This window comes from Neodiprion virginianus, chromosome 3 (assembly GCF_021901495.1).
Source record: "Neodiprion virginianus isolate iyNeoVirg1 chromosome 3, iyNeoVirg1.1, whole genome shotgun sequence".
NCBI classification, from domain to species: domain Eukaryota; kingdom Metazoa; phylum Arthropoda; class Insecta; order Hymenoptera; family Diprionidae; genus Neodiprion; species Neodiprion virginianus.
In genome coordinates, this window is record NC_060879.1 from 23,939,052 (window position 1) to 23,955,727 (window position 16,676).

The 16,676-nt window shown below is 40.4% G+C and overlaps 1 protein-coding gene across 2 annotated transcripts; it reads right to left on the bottom strand.

Annotated features, from left to right (window-relative positions):
* Positions 1 to 967: 967 nt before the first annotated feature.
* On the bottom strand, positions 968 to 16,419 carry LOC124300820 (extensin-like). Of its 2 annotated transcripts, XM_046755226.1 has the most exons (7): positions 16,272 to 16,419; positions 11,162 to 11,317; positions 9,315 to 9,418; positions 5,418 to 5,497; positions 4,863 to 5,168; positions 3,467 to 3,610; positions 968 to 2,708 (listed from the first exon to the last, which is right to left on the bottom strand). In XM_046755226.1, the coding sequence occupies exons 2-7, from the start codon at positions 11,284 to 11,286 to the stop codon at positions 2,430 to 2,432; spliced, it is 1,038 nt and encodes a 345-aa protein (XP_046611182.1). In that variant the 5' UTR covers positions 11,287 to 11,317; positions 16,272 to 16,419; the 3' UTR covers positions 968 to 2,429. The 2 variants fall into 2 exon arrangements, with proteins under 2 accessions (XP_046611182.1, XP_046611184.1); XM_046755228.1 differs by lacking the exons at positions 11,162 to 11,317; positions 16,272 to 16,419 and adding an exon at positions 9,977 to 10,130.
* Between the last annotated feature and the right edge of the window lie 257 nt (positions 16,420 to 16,676).

A 16,676-nucleotide genomic window follows, 5' to 3' on the forward strand; every position in this document is an offset into this window, starting at 1 on the left:
AAATTAATTTAGAATACAGTTTTGTATATTCATAGTGCAGAGTGAACATCAGAGTTACTCAAGCGCACAAAACGTATTCTTCTATTAATATCATTTATAATTCTCTTGACTCAAAATTTTATGGGATTTACTGGACATTTAATGGGTAAAGCCCAAAAAATCGTTGTTCTATATGGAGAAGTATAAGTTTCAATTAATTTCGATGACTCGAAACTTGGTATTGTGCCTTATTCGGTTGTAATAGGCCCGATGACACATTTGTTTTGCGTTATTTGCGTCTGACTTCCTAGTCGACTACTCGGTTTTATAACTATCTCTGTAGCTATTTCCGTAGCGAGAGAGTTCACCGCTTAATGACCGTTTAGAGTAATAGTATACCAATGTTTACGACGAACATAATCTCCCCTTGTTTCAAAGCATGTGGTATTTCTCTTACCTCGTAAAGAAATTAGTGCAACTGATTCAACCAGTTACGCCTAACAAGCTCCGGTTGGATCAAGAAACTGTGGCATTCAATCGATGTAAATTTTTTGTTGGCTAGATGCACGTACTTATTTTATTTGAAATACCTAATTGTTTCTGTCAACGCACATGCGACTTGGAGGGACAACACCGAAACTTGAAACGAAATGATATTCAGTTGAACCAATTTCGGAAACACATAAAAAGGTTCACTCGAATCGATACTTCACTCGATCGCGACAAAAAAGGGTTTTGTTAAATCAAGAAACTCGCTGAACTAACTAAAACATTTTTACAAACTAAATCGAAATTGTTGAATTGAAATCGTTGTATTTTGAACAAACAAGGGGTACTACATCGAAGTGAATGGACTCTAACAAAATCTATTTTGTAATTGGTTCAAGAATAACTTTTCCTTCGTACAGGATATCATTGTCTTCTATGCGTCCGCAAAAAAATACATTTTATGCACGCGTCGTCTGTGTATAAATAAGGGATTTTCAACTTATTTTAACAGTTTATTTATTCATCTGTTCACGTTAATATATTACATCGTTGTAAAGTTTTCATTAGTTTAATAATTCACGTTATTCGTTGTTTAATTACGCTGTATAAAATACGCCCACCTTCAAAATGATCTTTGTTTAGGTTTTTGTACATTAGAGAAGCGCATGCAATTTTTTTTTTCTTTTATATCTCAATTATAATTATTCTTCTTGCACCTTTTTCACCTCCTTCTACACAGTTATATAAATTAGTTATTATTCGCCAAATCTTGTGCGTTGCGCCCATACGGATGTGTATAGTTATCTTTAAATATATACAACGCTTACACACACGAACATTTGCGATAAAAATAAATAGCTCAACATTGCGATGCCTAAAACACATCGAATATACAATAACTATAATTCGATAATAACCTCCCCACGAGGTATTATTATTTATTTATTATAGCGATCAGTTGAAGATGGTTTAATCTAAAGCAGTGCTTTTTGAAAATTCTACGTTTGTCCTATATAAAGCGTTAGTTTTGACATAACTGGATCTTAAGCCGATTAGAAACAATTTACGTATACCTATTAAAAACCTGACGTTTGTTTAAATGATGTTTATTAAATTTCGCCGGATGACGGAGAGAGAATAATATTTGAAGAAAAGCAGTTACGTGAAAGGAAAACGAACCAAAGTAAAAACCGAACCTGTCAAAGGTATATACTGCGTGTATACGATCAGTCCTTACTAACTTTTGCCACTCCAAATATAGCGATTATGTTGCGTATATCCACTCCGATCGTAGCAAACCCAGCGACAAAAAAAAAAAAATGCACTAAAAAAATTATTTCTCTTCCCAACTAACTTGGAGCGCGAGGCAACCACGGTGAAAAATGGATTCCGAGGGTAAAAAAGCGACAGCGAAGGCCTGTGCCTCTTGGCCTCCGCAAGTCCTCGGACCCAAGAAACTAATCGTCCCTATATACTCTCCATGATTACGTTGATTATTAATTTCACAACATATTGTTCAAGTAAATCGAAAATTAATCACGGTATCAAAAGCCGAATCTCTCTCACCTAATTTCTGTTCTTTACTGTATTTATACATATGCTTTTGGGCGGCGTTTTTAAGCTCATTCGAAAATCGGCTACTCGTTTCGATCTCCCCGTTACTCAGAGAAAAAAGAAAAAAAAAAAAAAATGAAAAAGTACTCACGACGTTAGACGGGTATGAAAATTATCTGTACGAATCGTCATATTTTCTTGGTGAAATTCATGTGCAGGTTTTTGCGTTGATTCATCCATCAACGATTCATACCTTCACGGAATGATCTCGTGAAATTTTCTGCACGTTTCGAAGTCGGAGGAAATTCGGGGGTCGGATATCGCGGAGTCGCGGAGGAAATTAAAAGGGGAAGATCGCGGGAAAGTCGGGAAGGTTCCTCGCAAAATTTCGATCATCGCGGCAAGAGCTAATGCTGGTATCCGGGTGCAAAGTATTGGGTTCCCGGGGGTGCCCGGTACCCGGGATACGTGCTGTTCAGGGCGTGTTGGGCGAAGAAGCGGCTGTAGTCCTTGTTGACGCGACGCGGCCTCACCGCTGGTCCTTTCGCAAGCTCGAGTCTCGCCCTGTTTTCCGCCTCCGTCTGAGCCTTGACCGACTCTGGCGGCCACTTTTGATCACCCCTCATGTTTCCGTGAACCGTTCCTTTCGTCGCTGCCGGTTGGGCTTGATAGACCGGAGCTGGTATCTGGAAGCGCGAGCATGCAACTGTAGGTATGCGAGATTTGATGTTGCAACATACAGTAAACGTAGTATCGGCAGCTGTAAATTGCATTGTATGGTTGCTTGTGCCACATTTTCTCGTAATTCTAATAACATTTGAATCACTATTTTAACGGTATCTATTTTACTAGATTTTTTTTATTAATTATACGATATTGAAAATGAAACAGTTTGGCAAAGTTACCACGGATTCGAATTCATTAAGAAACAACAATTGTGCACGGAATGATTTGTGTGCAGAATTTGAATTCCGTTTCAAGAGAACTCGCGATGTGGAAAAATCGTTTGATACGTTTTTAAGGGACGAAAATTCTGTCGCTATTGATATTCTCGTTCCTGACGTTCCGGTGAATCAACACGTAGTATTTTCCTTTAATTTATTTTATTCCTTTAATTAATTTTACCCACCACCGACGAATAATAGGCTAATTTATTACCTCTTAAAGGGTTTAATTGTTTTGCACCGTACATGAAGCGAAATCATTTCGACAGGATTTTTTAACCTTGATCTGAATCCGGTTATAGAATTTATCTACATGTATAACGATCAGAAGATCGCTCATTCAAAGACACAAGTATAGGACAACGTTGAAATTGTTTTACTACAAATGAGTGCATCACGAGCATCGTGTTTTAAAATAGACAAATCTAAATCTGTAAGTCGCAAGGTAGAATTAAAAAAAAATAATAATTTCTTCATTCTTCACAAGTCAGACAATTTACCTGAGAAATTGGTGGCTCAGGTCTGAGTGTTATAGTAGATGGTGGTGGCGAGAAGGTGGAGCGTGTAGGTGCCGGTGAAAATTGACTTTGCGGGGGTGGCTGCGAAGGAAGAACCCGCACGCCCTGACTCGGAATCTGGTTTTGCTGAAATTCAATTTAACATAATACGTTCACATTTGCAACCGCCAGAGATGGTGTTATCTTCGACGTAAGATGCACTTCCGCATAGTCACGGCAAATGCTGGACAATCTATTTCCGTTTTACGCTCATCATTAAACGGTAAATGCTGTATATTGTGTAATTCCTCAGTTCTTTCGAATGCATGGTTTTACACTCAGAGCAATCGCTGAAATGTGACATAAAACATGTTTTCAAAATTAATAACATCCAGAAAATGTCGAAACTCTTGCAGAATAATGATAGTGAAGCTGACTGATGTGAGTGATCACGTTTGATCCCCTTTTGAATTTGGAGTATGGATTAATTGGTTCCCGCAATTGCAAAGTTTCACGTTTAGGGTACAATTATTGTAGGATGATTCGTCGTGTTTGTAAAGCAATTCAGTTATACATTGTCGTTCAACATCCACCAGTCGACCGACTCACCGAAGGTGGTGTACAATTATTCAGAACTGATGCTACTGAATAAATATTTTTTCCAGATAAGAATTTTTCTCTACTTCGCGATCAAATTCGGTAATATTGGTAATATGTAGATTCACTTTGTGCTCGCGAAAATTTGCGCAAACTATAACGATGGTGGATCAGAGAAGAGATAATTGGTCGATTGGAATATTTTGAATACAGAAAAGTGTTTTTCCGAGAGTCTTTAATTAAGTAACTGCAGATAAGAACGCTGTAATTTTGAAGATTGAAAACTGACTGACAGAAAACGCGTCTCTGGGCTTGTAATATACGAGGGTGAGAGTTGAAAAAAATCACAAAAATCTCAAGAGCCAACAATACCATTTTTGCCTTGGAATAAATATACATTATACATACGTGCAGAAGTGATTTTCATGGGTTACATTGTGGGTCATTAAAATTTAGTCAACATTTAATATCCAACGAGCTTCGAAACTCAGTATAACGGCCACAATAAAAATGCGAGTGTGTCTGACAGTAGCCAATTTAGATTTTCCATTCAAGTTCGAACCGGCCTATGACGAATACTGTGAAAAATAAACATTCTAACACAATAGTCGAACGTTATTTGAGAGCGTGATATTTTGACCCATAAAATTTCTCCCAAGCATCTTTTCACTCCCACGAATTCAACCCACAAAAATCACTCGCACACGTATCGTGGCAAGGAGAAAAGGGCACGAATCGAGCCTCAAAACCGACAGCCAATAATTTCGGTAGCCTGGACGGCCCGTAATGTGAGCAGACGAACCTGTTGAGGAGTAACAGGTTGTTGCCACGGTGCCTGGGCCGGCTGTGATTGCCAAATTGGTGGCTGCTGATTACGGTTTGGCAAGGGTGACGTAGCCGGGGGTGTGACGGGAGCCCAACCCTTGGGTGCTGCTGACTGGAAGTTCAAGGGTTGACGAAGCGTGCCCCCGGGGCTTGCGGGTGACGGAGAAGGCGGAAAGTTCGCGAGTTGCACTAGTCCCTGGGGGACCTGAGAGCTAGGGGGTTGCGGAGAAGGACCGGAAGCCGGGCTGCTTCCATACGACGCAAAGTCTCCCACGCCTCGTGTCTGGGGCAAAAAACAATGAAAAAAATCAAAGGGGTTGCAGTGAACAAGTTGGGTAGCCAATTGTGCAGTTCTCGCGATAATCATCGAGCCGCGTTAATTACACGAATTAATTATACCCCGTTCTTATCGCCCACCGCCGTCTATGAATAATTACGTGCAGTTTCGGGATTCGGGGGAGTTTATGTGTGCAATTGTGAGTTTTTTTAACGACTGTCAACGAACAGTGTCGTTGGTGCAGGGGGACTCTACCTTGGATTGGACTGGCTCTTGTTCCACGTAAGTGAATTGCTGATCTTCCGGCGGTGGAGGCCAAGCCACTCGTTTCAAACCTGCAACAAGTGCTCCGGTTATTTCAGGTACGGTACAGAAAACGGTTAGTAAGGGTGCGTGGTTTTATAGGTAAGAAAAAACGTGCGACTCGCGGTTTTAAAACCGTGAAGTACTTCAGCTAGTTCACGTTGTGCCAATCAAGGGCCGTCAGCCGAACTGATCGTGAGAGCATCTGTTATTTACGAAATTATTATAATTCCTAGTTTGCCTGTTTGCTTAGCGACTTCAATATTGCTTCAAAATATTCTCACGATGGCTCATTTTACTCCTTATTCTTTCCGTGATTGCGCGAAGAACGTCAAAAAACGGGTGAGTTTCCTCAATTGATAATTACTACAAGGAGTACTACACGACCTTAAAGAACGCGAGCTGTATGAGTTTTAGTGACGACTTAAAAGTTGGAGACACTGTCGTTGACCAGTTCATCCAATCTCCCATGATCCGATTTTTATTCGTAATCACATTTTATTGGCAATCAGATATGAAAAAAAGTTGTATAATTCTTAGATAAAAATCGAAGTCCAACTAAAAACGGTCGTCATTTTGCGAATGAAATTCAATCGCGCAGGCAAAGAAGTATTCGAATATTTTGTCTCTAAATTAGAAGTGTATCGATGGAGCCGTTTTTGAATTTCGTGGGTACCGCAAAACATTATGTTACCGAGTGTAATCGTTCACCTTATTGTCAATAAAAATATTCCCGATTAATTGATTCTGACGAAAAATTTGCGAACCAAGCTCGATCTCCATACGTATGAACAAAAAAACCCCAATCGCATTGAATAATTAACTGTCGAGATGTGAACTCTAAAAATTCACCCACTTATTTCCACCTACTCGTATGTACGGTATATTCCCTCTTAAAAACGTTGTCTCTTTCGTTTTTCCGCCGTCTTTGTTCGGTTTGCACGAGAATAACATTCGCTAATTTTTCGGCGGAATTTTGTAAATATCCGACAAGCGTGACTCGTGGCTTGTATAGCTATTTGGCTAGTCCCTGCAGCATTCGTGCGTCAAGCGTTAGTGAGTCAAGCTCGTTTATTTATATCGAGCAACAGAAAAGATTATAGGACAAGCTACGTTAACACAGGACAACGTAACGCTCTTCAATTAGCAACTGTATTTTTAAAATTCTAATCGAGAATCTCTTACTCAGTTCCCACTTTATATATGCCGAAAAAATATGCATATAAGTTTGAGGTGCGGAATTTTTTTTAGGCAGAAAAAGAGGGGCCTCATTTTTGAATAATCCGAAGTTTAGTTCGGTGAAAAACGTAATTCCTCAACGTAGGGCCAACAGCGATGTCGTGCGGATATTTTACAGAATTAGACAGATTGCATCAGTGCGTGACTGATCTTTGAACGGTTAGCCAGAACTTGCAAACATGATTGTCCGACGGATTATCATCACAGTTGGGGCCAAGTTTATATTTGAAAATTAATGTTGCCACATTGTCGCACGCGAGAACGCAAAGAATCGGCCTTGTATCGCGTCTATTTTCGGAAATTAACAATTTACATGGGTCCTCCGATTCTGTGAAAATATTCTTGATGGGCGTCCAGCCCCGCTGAAAGATACACGATCATTTTCATCTATTTTTCCACTTTGCTCTAGAGCACATGTCGCTTAATTTAAAATTCCCGACAACTTTATGGCCTTCGTTCACAGACACAGTTATGAGCTGTATCAGAATTCGTGTTTTAAGGAGCATAAATCATTGTGAAAAATTTATCTAACGCGTCGAGCGTCGAGTGAGTCGATTGGAAGAATCGTTGTCCATTATTTTATCAATTTGCTCGCAAAAATTTTCCCGTTTTTATTCGCAATTTCTTAGTTTAGTCATTCTTTCTCTCATATCCTTTTTACTACCATCAGTCTCTTTGTATCATTTAATTTGCCCAACATTGTTCTAAATGTAAATAATAAACTCTACTCTACTCTATTCTGTATTTCATGTCTAATCGTAAGTACCTGTCATAAATGAATTGTTTCTACTTATATTTTTCGTAGCAGTTGCGAAGCCAGTAACGATCAGTCTGTGTCATAGTTTAGACATTTTAAACGATCATGACATCGATCAGTGTAAAATAGCCGTAACAGCCAGAAAAAAAGAATACCTGATAAACTGCCATAAATTGTACAAAGAATCTTGATTATTTCCTTACTTATCACGGTATGGGTAAAAAAAATAAATAAATAAATAAACAGATCGATAAAGTGAAAACTGGCTCCATGCCGGGAGTTCTGAACGATATTTGTGTTTATATATTTTTGGCATCCGCACGAAGTCGTTACGTGCTCGTGTTTCGGACTTGTCGAACACAAAAATCAAAGGGTGACTAAAGCACTTGAAGGAAAATCTTATCGACAGGTGTCACCTGTCGAGCTAATCTAATTACCGTTGAAGAACACCAAAGTTAATCGAAACAGTATTTCCACGACTACATACGTATAATTTGACACAAAACCACAAGATTTTATTATTAAAATAAATAATTTCCACACCAAATCACAAGCATGTTAATTTTCGCAGTCGCAGAAGATGAGGCAAAAAATTCACAAAATTAATGTGACAAAACGCAATGCACGAAAAATGATCGGAAGCGAAGAATAAAGTAAGTATTGATAGGTAAAGACGTAAATAAATAACAAATCAACAGGGCACACGCCATACTTGTGTTCTCCAAACTGTCTTCTACTCTAGTCCGCGGTGTCTCCGGTGGTTTGCCACGTCCGACTATTAATCGTCGTCGAACTTGACTATACTTTTGGCTATATGTATTCGGAACCAGCGGTTATGCGAAAGCCCGATTTCGAGCTTTCGAGTCTTGATGAAGCGGCCGGTAGTGGGGCGAAACTAGGTGAGCGTGCGCGTCTAGCGATGAATTTTGTATATTATATGGAAACCGCTTAGCGGTTTGTGACATACAAGGAGAGGGCTGGGTTGAAAACGGGCTGATTTTACCTCGGGCCGGGCGCAAAAGTAGGCGACAGTAGCGGCCGTCGCGGGGGCAAAAGGGGGGCCAACAACCGCGGTAGCGGCTGCGGGGACGCAACAGGCGGCGGGCTTCCGCCGTCGTCAGGATCAATGGCGTCTCGTCGTCTCCAGGGTGAATTGGCCGGGAGGAAAAGCATGAGGAAAGAAGCGAAGCGTATACACGAAATTCAAAGGAATTCGGTAGAAAAAAAACCACCGCTAAGAGCGACGAGTTTTCGGTGAAATTCACCGTTTGACGCCTGCGGGCAGGCAACCCGTGCTACGTTCTTTATCGCGCTACCTTAATGGGAGTGGAGGTGCTTTGCGGTTGGTTGCCTATTTACCGGCGTCGAGCGGTGCGTTTCACAGAAAACTAAAGATGCTGTACTTGTTAGTCGTTTAGTCACCGAGACGTGCGAGCGAAGCGTTATTTTGCAAATTGTCGTGTATCGGCCTACACGGTAACGTTTGACAAGCCGATTATTCGTCATTTTGACCTTGTAATTAAGTGCTACGTATTTTTAAACTGGTTATTTTGAATATCGGTAAAGGCTGGCAGCGATGAGAATGTATCGGGGTGGGGTTCGTGAATATATGACCGTACAAAATTAGCTCGGATTAATATGTATCTGAATATGACGCTCGTTCGTCGTTCAGCTTTGGTTCTCAATCAAGTCGAAGCTTCGTACCGTCCTTATTTTTTCTCCGCGTCTCGGGGGTTCGTCGTGTTAAATTGTGAAAATAAATTTATTCTAAACAGCGAACCAGATTTTAATCTTTCATCGCTTAGCTTCTATTTAGATTTCCATGCTGATGCAGAAACTAATTTCAAACTCACTCGGTTGTCCGCCGTTGCGTTGTCTAGCTTCCTCTTCTTCGAGCATGCGAAGAACGGCGCTATTTTGCAGATTCGCCGGCTTGGCCAATTGGTTGAAGTCGATACTGGAAAACAGATTTATACGCTTAGCACAGCGGGTTCGGTTGATTCGAGTTATACCATACATGTTCAAAAATTTGTAACTCATGCTAAACGTCATAGGTTTTTTGACAATCAAATGCTATTCCACATATGCAAACAATATGCAAACGCACTTCAGAAAACAGTCAGAAAAATAATCTATCCAGAAGACGTACATGCCGGATACAGGAATTTATTTTTTAGCAAGCAATAACCATAATTTTTTATTGAATAGAATTTCTGTAAATTAAAAAAACCCAGAGTAATCCCCTTTTCACGATTTACTAACAAAATTCCAAAGACCGTCACGTGTCCACTGTACTTTGTAATTAACTATACGATTTCTTATTTCTTTTACTGAGTAAACACGTTACCGGCGATTTTCGTTTGTCTGTAAATTTTACGCGAAAAGTGTAACTTTTTATTAAGATTATTAGAAGCGACAGAGAAATGAATGAAAAATTAGATCGAATTTTGCACGCGGTTTTAAAATCGAAGGCGCGAATAATACGACGTGTATACTTATAAACGTGTAAAAGCACCTTTTTTGGGCGATCATTTTGCAGCTAAGCTCCTGTGGTTGCACGAAACCAGACGCACGTCCGCGACACGACAACTTTGGTCTGCCAAATGCTAAACTAAGTCAAGTACACAATGGCTTGCGCAAGGAGCTGAAGAGGTGACGGGGTTTTTGCTATATCAGTCGCTCGATTTGGGGAGAGAGGAGGGCGCGGAACTCCCTAGGGAGGGAACAGAATCACAAGGCAAAAATTACACAGACACGCGAGTTTATTTGCGGCATTTAGGAATCACTTACTTACTAAAAATACCCCGATTGCTAACGAAACCGACCCGACGTTATAGGTATACGGATGAATAGCTGATGGATCCGAGATTCGGGCATTTCGCGCGTGAATCACCGACGTCGCGTCGAGACGCTTGGCGTCGGTTTAGCCGCGTCTCGCGAATAAACGTCATCGGCTGTCAATCGCCCGGCCAATAACCGCCGACACCTCACGTTTACTCCGAGTAAATATCTCTCAATGTATTTCACCGTCTTTTGGCGTCTACCAGATCGAGATGCTGCCACGCTGTCTGTTTGTTTGTCTGTCTTTTTCTCGTTGCAGCTCGCCGTCCGCGTCGCTGCCAAGATGAACGCGTTTTACATTTCAATGCCAAAAACGGCTGATAATTAGTCGTCGTTACGGTTAAACAGTTCTAATTACCGCTATACTCCTTCCTTTGCGAAATACAATTGTAAACATTGGAATGAAATCTCGAAATAGCTACATTTCAATCGACAAATTTACCGCTACGGATTTCACTAATAGAATTTGACGTACGTACAAATTGTATTGAACCGCTGACGCGATTAGTTTGGCAGGAATTCAATTAATTCTCTAGCACGGATAATGCCGTTGTTGTTAAGACGAATAGGTAATGCAATGCAACGCAGCTGTCATTCGTATTTATAAAATTTCAATTGAAATTCCTTGTAATAAATGAACCTTTGTGCCGTCACTCTCGCATGTGATTCTTTATTTCATGTATACTTTACACAGATTCGATTTCTGAGGGCTTTCAGAAGAATAGCAATGAGCAAATTTATTGGACACCCTATTTCTGTGTTTGTGTTTGTGAGTTACAAATCTTTCTACGCTCATTTTATGAGAAACTTAACTAATTGTAAGCGTATTTCGTACGGGAAAGGAATCTGATTTTCTTACCCGACAGCACCGTTGGATAGAACTTGAGTCTGGCGTTCGAGTGTCTCTTGCACCGACTGCGGAGAGTAGAGTTTGATGGGTGAGTTGAACTGCTTGTTCACGAACTTTGGCCCCTGGCCCGCCATCGTTCACTTCCTTTATAATTTCTTCTAACTACTGTAAAATAAATATTTATGCCGCTTACGACACCATTCAACATACAAATCGACTCTTGCAGGATTTTCAACAATTATGCTGGATTCATTACACCTGTCGGTTACGTGAACTGAACGCATAGGAATGTCTTTAGTAATTTCAGAATGAATATTTTTTCTTCGATAGGACTAGACTGAGAGAAAAATACGGTACACGCATGGTTGCGTAGAGTCTCAACTTTGATTTATGACTCAGTTTCTACTTACCCTGAAAAGTATGCTAGTTTTATCGATTTTTATGCTAAGGATGATAATTTTAGTGGCTTATCTTGACCTTAAGTAAGGTTGAGGACAATTTCATCACATCATTCAAAAAATGCAGTTAATTGTTTTTAGCATGTTCATTTGTACTAAATAACCGAATGGTGAATTTGGATCTTGACAAGGTTCTCTGAAGTAGAAACATTGGTAAAACTGAAGTGTGGGTAAGAAATTCTTGTGATAACAAGGGTTCGTTATAGGCAGCTGATGGAGTCTTGTAGATATACTCCGTTGTTCCGCGTCAATGTCGAAGTTCGCTTTGGGCTATAAGCGTCGCCGAGACAAGATCAGGCCTAAAAATACGAGAAGTGCTCTCGATAGATCGTAATATTGACCCTGACTAAAGGTGTTAAAAGTTCCCCAAGACCAACCACCTAGACCTCGATAAGATAGAGGTGCTCAATTAAATAAGGGCTGGACTCAACGCGACAGACCTAAAATTATATTGTTCATTTCTAAGTGAATTTCGATTTGTGTAAATTATAGGTGCATGTCCGACGTAAGGCCATAAACTGGGATGTTAAAGATACTGCTTTCTCATACACGTACAATAAATCTGGCCGTTAATCTTCGACGCGTCGTCCTCGTCGAAGAACGTTAGGAAACAGCTGTGCCGACGTGTTACATACGCACACATTCTTCATTGCGGCATGTGCCAAGTGACGTGATATTTTGATTGGAGTATCTCTAGTTTTTTTTTTTTTTTTTTTCTACATTATCAAAATTTTTAGTGCCGATATTCGATTTAACGAACCCTGGATATATGCTTTGAACGGTGGGATAATTGATCAGCTGGAAAGTTCGTTTCTTCATTACTTCGTGTTTTTCTCACTCCTTCTTTTCTTCCCTCAACAGCTGAGACTTCAATTATCTCGCTTGTGAAAAGTGTTTACCTTGGCTGAAACACATTTTCTTTTGCGTCGTGGGTTGTTTTCACTTAATCACCCATTGTAACGGTTCACAAAGCGTCACGAGCTTGCACATTCCAGCACCTCGGTACCAAAAATTTAGCGTTCGTATCAGAAATTCGCAACATGCACTGTCGTATTTTTAGCAGTAGCTTCGCGACGCTGGTAAACGAGTGCGGTATGATTACCTCGGCTTGCAAAATTCTTCGCAAATTAAGATGCCGTATATGTATGTATATATAACTATAATTCGCGATGGAAGAGCTCGTAGGTGAAAAAATTCACAGGATAAATTTTGGCTAGGATCAATGACGAAGCATTTGTTTACATTGGAAAAGAATTTGGAAGCTACATTATACCACCGCCGTCAAAATGGATACGTAAAACCAAAACACTTCGAAGCTGAATTAATAAATAGAAAGAAGGTGAAGCTTGGAAGATTACCGACCCTGAACTCGATGAAATAAATCCTGTGCTCGATTGAAAGTTAGTGGGAAATAACAATAATCATGCGGATGATTTCGCTATTGGAATAATTTGTGCATCGTTGTTACTTTGTCCGTAATTGTCAACTCATCTATTTTTATTTTCGACTTTCGAACAATGGGAAATAAAATAAAGTACAGCGTGATTAAAACTCGATGAGAATCTTTGCGATCAGGTTTTGTACGTCGAAACTAGGTTGAGTCACCTGTTGACGGTGGTTACCGATTTGGCTCGGTCTGGTGATGGCGAAGACACAAAAGCCAAGTATTCGCCCGCGACCTTTTTGAGAACCCCGAAATTCCTCCGCGTTCCCTTTCACCGAGGTTAAGCCCTCGAAGCCTCTCCGTCATCCGGTAAAACGTTCAAGGGTATTTTTGACCAAATATTTACCCCGTGAATAATGTGGTTTTTTTAACGGAAGGTTTTCGATGGAACTTTTCGATGGTATTCAGTATCGTAATTAGATACTAAACCAAGCTAACACGTCTAAGCTTGAAGAGCTCTTGAATTTTTATAACGCGCTTGCTCTAACAACTCTTATACGTTTCAATCCTGGAATAAAGTGTTTGGAATGTCAAAGTACCAGAAGTTACCCACACAGGCAAAAGAAACATTAATTCCGCTGGACAGCTATACGGTGAAGTAGGAAGAAGTCTGTGAACGAGATACCGTGTAGAAGGCGGGAGAAATAGATGAGTCGACAGAGTATTCTGGAATCTGTGCCAGAAAAACAGGGCCGAAGAGAAGATCCCGGACGTGAAAAACGAGTCAAAATCACTATTATAGAACGGTACTTAAATCATCGCTTCGTTATGTATATACTGACAAAAGTTCACGAGGGTACGTTGACATGCTTTCGAACTCAACGTTTCAGTGCTTGTCACTTGAAAGATATTCGGAAACTGAAGTCATGATTATCGCTAACGTTGTTGGCAGATAATCTTCGGGGAAATCTGCTCTCACAGGAAAATTGATTATGTCATGCTTCGAGGGATCCTCAAAGGGTTACACAGCATGATTTTGGAAGAAGTGTGAAAACAAATAGACTGAATATTTATTTCAATTGCCATCGAACATCGGAAGTTCGGATTTATTGCCAATTTATGACTATAAAATTTGACTTTGTCGATAATCTATTGGCTGGATGCGACAGAGCGGTGGAATAATCGGACTACATCGGGTTAGAAAAATGAATGCATCTATTCTCGAGTGTCAATTATAATCGCTGTCAAAGTTTTCGGTAGCGATCTTCTTTAGCGCGACAAGATGCAGAGGGTATCGATAAGCGTTATATTAAGTTCACGTGAAACGGTTTGACATCGCGGTTGAAAAATGATCTGACCCAATTATATCGGGAAACCTAACCGAATTATCGCCAAACAGGTATATAATAAATCAGACCCTCGTGCGTCAGAGGCGGTTTTAAGGTGAACGCGTGTCATCAAAGAAGAGAATTATAGGTGCGTCCCTGCGGTTTTGGCCGTACTCACACCTATGCGGTTTAAATTTAGCGCGGATTCCTCCGAATATACGTGTATATCGACTTTGCATACTTATACGCAAAAAGTTCGCCGCGAGACGTGTATAATATGCGCGTTCGTGAAATTTCGGAAAAGCTCGCACGGCCTCGGGATATCCCGAAAGGTCCGAATCTACGATACGTTGGTCGGGTTGGATTACCAGCGGGGGTGGTTAACGCCGAATGGAACGAGGGTGGCATTTACCATTGACGAAACTCGCGGAAGGCCCGTGAAAACCGACGAATAATAACCGACCGTTCGCCAGAGGCGTATTCGTAGGTATAGGGCATTGCCACGCTGGAATAATATCGCTCATCTCGACTTTTTTCGGAACCTAGCGTTTTATATATTCCCAAGAGTATTTTTATAATATTATATTTTCGCACCTGTTACGTAACGCAAATTGGGACGCCTGACCGCGAGGTATATCCATCACTGACCGCGAGGCTTCCTTATAATTTGCTTCGAAGAGGCTCTTTGGACCGAGAATTGCATGGGATATTATCTCTCCGTACCTTAATGGCCGTATAAATTTTTCCAAATTTTCTCGATATAAACCTTTTCAGGCAAACTGTTATCGAAACGTGCAAAATCAAGTCGTCACTATTACGCTGTATCGCCAAACATTGCAGAGAATTTTTCGATTTTTTTAATTCGGTCAAGCAGAAATTTTGCATATTTTAAAAAATCTCTACGAATCACTTTTAAAAACTCCCTCAGGCCGAAATGTTTCGATCATTTGGTGCAGTCGGAACTGTTTTTATAACGTTTCGATGTCCGGAAGAAAAAATGTCGAAGTTTTCGGATTAAAAACTACGACAGATGAGATTCAATATTTGATTTGGCTTGATTTAAACAGTATTATGAAAGATTCATAACATCCGATAAGGCTCCCTTGATTTTTTTTTCTCATCTTTCCAATGACATTCGAACGGGGATCATGTATGTGATACGAATAGTTTAAGGAAATTGTGAACATTTTAAGGATACAAGCATTAATAACTATTATTCATGAATGTTGTGTGATCGAATTTCCCAAATCGATGAAATTACACCGTTAGCTGTATTTGTACAGCTCATCAGTTCTATTTCTCACAACAATCGATCAAGTTTCTCAGATTTTTTTCTGTTGCTCAAGTGAAACATGAAAGCTATAAAACAGCACGTATCTATTATACGTACAAACAATAGAATTTTTTGAAAAATGACCACACGTTTAGCAGACGAATCAGCGTCGATGACCGTGAGAGCCTAAATCACCGGTTTAACATAAAGTTTAAAAGAAGAAAATAACTTGGCCTATAATAAATTAAACAGTGGTCCGCAAGAAGAGGAAATCTTTGCATATTTAGCATGGCATAATTAATACGGTTTATTTGCAAAGTACCGAAAGGGTAAAGATAATTTTCCCTGTAGCTGATGAATTCTTTCCAGTCAACCGTCGTTTATTTACGGCGAATAAGTTACTATAAATATTGATCCGTGCACATCGTAATAATAACGAGGATAAGCGGACGGATGATCGCGAAGCGAGTGACACATTATACTTAAACGGAGGGACGATGTCACGATGACGCTTGACAGTAATTAAACTCCGGTGACCCTGGCACCCTTCGAGCCGGTAAGAGGCACTTTTTTTTTTTAGAACCCTGCAATAAGGCAGCGATCCCCGCAGCCGTGCAGGGGAAAGTGGCGACAAGTCTCAAATATACAGTGAATCACGTTTCAAGTTGTAACTTACCTTAAGCGTAACTTGCGTTACGAGCCGTTCTCCCGAAGGTGGAACACACTCAACTCAACTCGAGTAAGCTCAAACGCTGAAAAGCAACGACGATCCTCTTCCAGCCACCGTTGCCCACCGCGCTAAGCTATTTTCGTATACCCACCTAGCGTCTTTGCGAGCAAAAGTCTTGAATTTCTAGAGATTTTCTAAAAATTCACTGGTCAACACCTCCGTCATACGGCGGTGCCACGGTACAGCTTTACGCGGTTTGGATTCTACATTTTATAATTCGAATTATCGTAGTTACCAAACGCGTACGATGCGCTTCGCGAATTTCGTCCCGAGCATGCGCGCGCCCCCGCGTTTTAGCGCTTAATTTTTTTTTTTTTTCATACTTGTTTTAGACTTTCACGGTTTCAAATA

Bases quoted from the DNA above. Each gene is read 5' to 3' on its own strand.
- LOC124300820 (XM_046755226.1), bottom strand. From the start codon at position 11,286: ATGGCGGGCCAGGGGCCAAAGTTCGTGAACAAGCAGTTCAACTCACCC. The intron at 9,419-11,161 runs GTAAGAAAATCA...TCTGTTTTCCAG, and splicing joins CTATCCAACGGTGCTGTCGG to TATCGACTTCAACCAATTGG. The intron at 2,709-3,466 runs GTAAATTGTCTG...TCGCGCTTCCAG, and splicing joins CTGAGCCACCAATTTCTCAG to ATACCAGCTCCGGTCTATCA.